Below are 1,857 nucleotides of genomic sequence, written 5' to 3' on the forward strand. Positions count from 1 at the left end.
ATGTTGATGTTTATTCCCAAAACTAATGAAAATGTGCTAATTACAGGAATGCTAGAAGTTTCAACTCCCATGCTGAAATCTGACTCAAAAAGGAGTGTTCTGAATCACAAGGTAAGAAGGGGCGCAAAACTTAAGAAGTGTGGTCCGCAGAAGAAAGTGTAGACTGCAGAATTCCATTTGCGGTCGCAGGTCAAGAGAAAGAGCCCAGCAGGATTTCAACCAATGTGTAGGCCGCACATGAACTGTGCGGCCACAAAACAAGATTTTGCACTAACTAATGATTCAAAGTTCAGAGAGTGTGCAAAATACCAATACCTGAACTTTCCCTGAAGTGCGAACCGTACAAGAATTATGGAGACGCAGAAGATGCATTGCAGCCGCAATCTAGAATTGTGCGGCTGCAGAATCCAAGACCCTGCTAGCTGAAGCAATATGCGGACCACACATGAAATTGTAACAATATGGGGCATGCCATGGCGAAACAGTAGTGACCCAAAGGGTGGTAACAATATGGGTCATGCCATGGCCGTTACCACAAGAAGTGGAAGAGGTGGGAATGCACCCAACTCAAGGCAAAGGTAACTTGTTGATGATGATCAAGTAATCCAAGATGAACAGATCCCAAACAATATGGTGAAACCTAATGATGAAGTTCGTATTGATATTGATGATAATGGGGAAGTGACTCAAGAGGAGGTGAACCCGGCTAGGGACCACATTATTGACATACCAGAATTGGTAAGTGTAAAAGACTAAGGCATCATTTTCCAAGTCTCCACCTCCATACCCTCAAAGACTGGCCAAGAAAATTGGTGAATCAATTCAAGAGCATTTCAAACGGTGAAGAATCTCTCAATCAACGTGCCATTAGTTGAAGCTTTGGAACAAATGCTCGTTTATGAAGGATCGTGTCACAAAGAAGCGGTCAATGAATTTTGAAACCATAAACGTCACTAATCAAGTGAGTGCAATTGCACATTCAATTGCTTCTAAGTTGGAGGATCCCGGTGCTTTCACGATTCCATGTACAATTGGAAGTGCCGAGTTTGCTAAAGCCCTTTGTGATCTTGGGGAAAGTATCAATTTGATGCCCTATTCAATTTTCACGACCTTGCAAATTTGGAAACCAAGACCTATTTCTATGAGATTGCAAATGGCCAACTGTACCATGAAAATGCAGTTGGGTGTGATTGAAGGTGTTTTGGTATATGTTGATAAATTCATTCTTCTGGCGGATTTTGTCATTCTAGATTGTAAAGTTGATTATGAAGTTCCAATTATTCTTGGGAGACCTTTCCTTGATATGGGTAAGGCTCTTTGTAATGTTGAAGCTGTAGACCTCACTATCTGGGTTGGTGATGAAAAAGTGGTATTCCATGTGTGTATATCCATGCGGTAACCAAATTGCAATGAGGTGTGTTCTTTTATGGATTTGGTGACAGATTTCATTATTGATGATACAAGTGATACAATAAATGTTGGTGATATGTTGGAGGCCATCTTGCTCAACTTTATTGATGATGAGATGGATGGCTTCTTGGAATGTGTGAACTCTTTGCAAGGAATGGGGTCATACAACTATGCACCCCGAAAATTGTCCTTAGATCTTAAAAATAGGACAACTCCTCCTACAAAGCCTTCTACCGAAGAGCCTCCTACCATGGAGTTGAAGCCATTGCCTCCACATCTTCGGTATGAATTTCTTGGTCCTTGTTCTACTTTACCGGTTATTCTTTCCTCTTGTTTGACTAACGTGTAGGTATATTCCACATTGGTAGTGCTAAAAAAGAGGAAGAAGGTTATTGGATGGAGTTTGGCAGATATTCGGGGGATAAGCCCCATCTTTTGCATGCATAA

The 1,857-nt window shown here is 41.4% G+C and overlaps 1 protein-coding gene across 1 annotated transcript; it reads left to right on the forward strand.

The window, feature by feature from the left end:
- On the forward strand, positions 1 to 1,857 carry LOC138885768 (uncharacterized). Its single transcript, XM_070166748.1, has 5 exons — positions 1 to 111; positions 619 to 738; positions 905 to 1,382; positions 1,443 to 1,706; positions 1,760 to 1,857. Exons 1-5 carry the CDS (start codon positions 1 to 3, stop codon positions 1,855 to 1,857), a joined length of 1,071 nt encoding a protein of 356 aa, XP_070022849.1.

Source organism: Nicotiana sylvestris, chromosome 2 (assembly GCF_000393655.2).
Source record: "Nicotiana sylvestris chromosome 2, ASM39365v2, whole genome shotgun sequence".
Classification (NCBI taxonomy): domain Eukaryota; kingdom Viridiplantae; phylum Streptophyta; class Magnoliopsida; order Solanales; family Solanaceae; genus Nicotiana; species Nicotiana sylvestris.

Coding starts and splice junctions, on each gene's coding strand:
- LOC138885768 (XM_070166748.1), top strand. CDS start 1: ATGTTGATGTTTATTCCCAAAACTAATGAAAATGTGCTAATTACAGGA. Junction 112..618: donor GGAGTGTTCTGAATCACAAG/GTAAGAAGGGGC, acceptor CAAGATGAACAG/ATCCCAAACAATATGGTGAA. Junction 1,707..1,759: donor TCTTCGGTATGAATTTCTTG/GTCCTTGTTCTA, acceptor ACTAACGTGTAG/GTATATTCCACATTGGTAGT.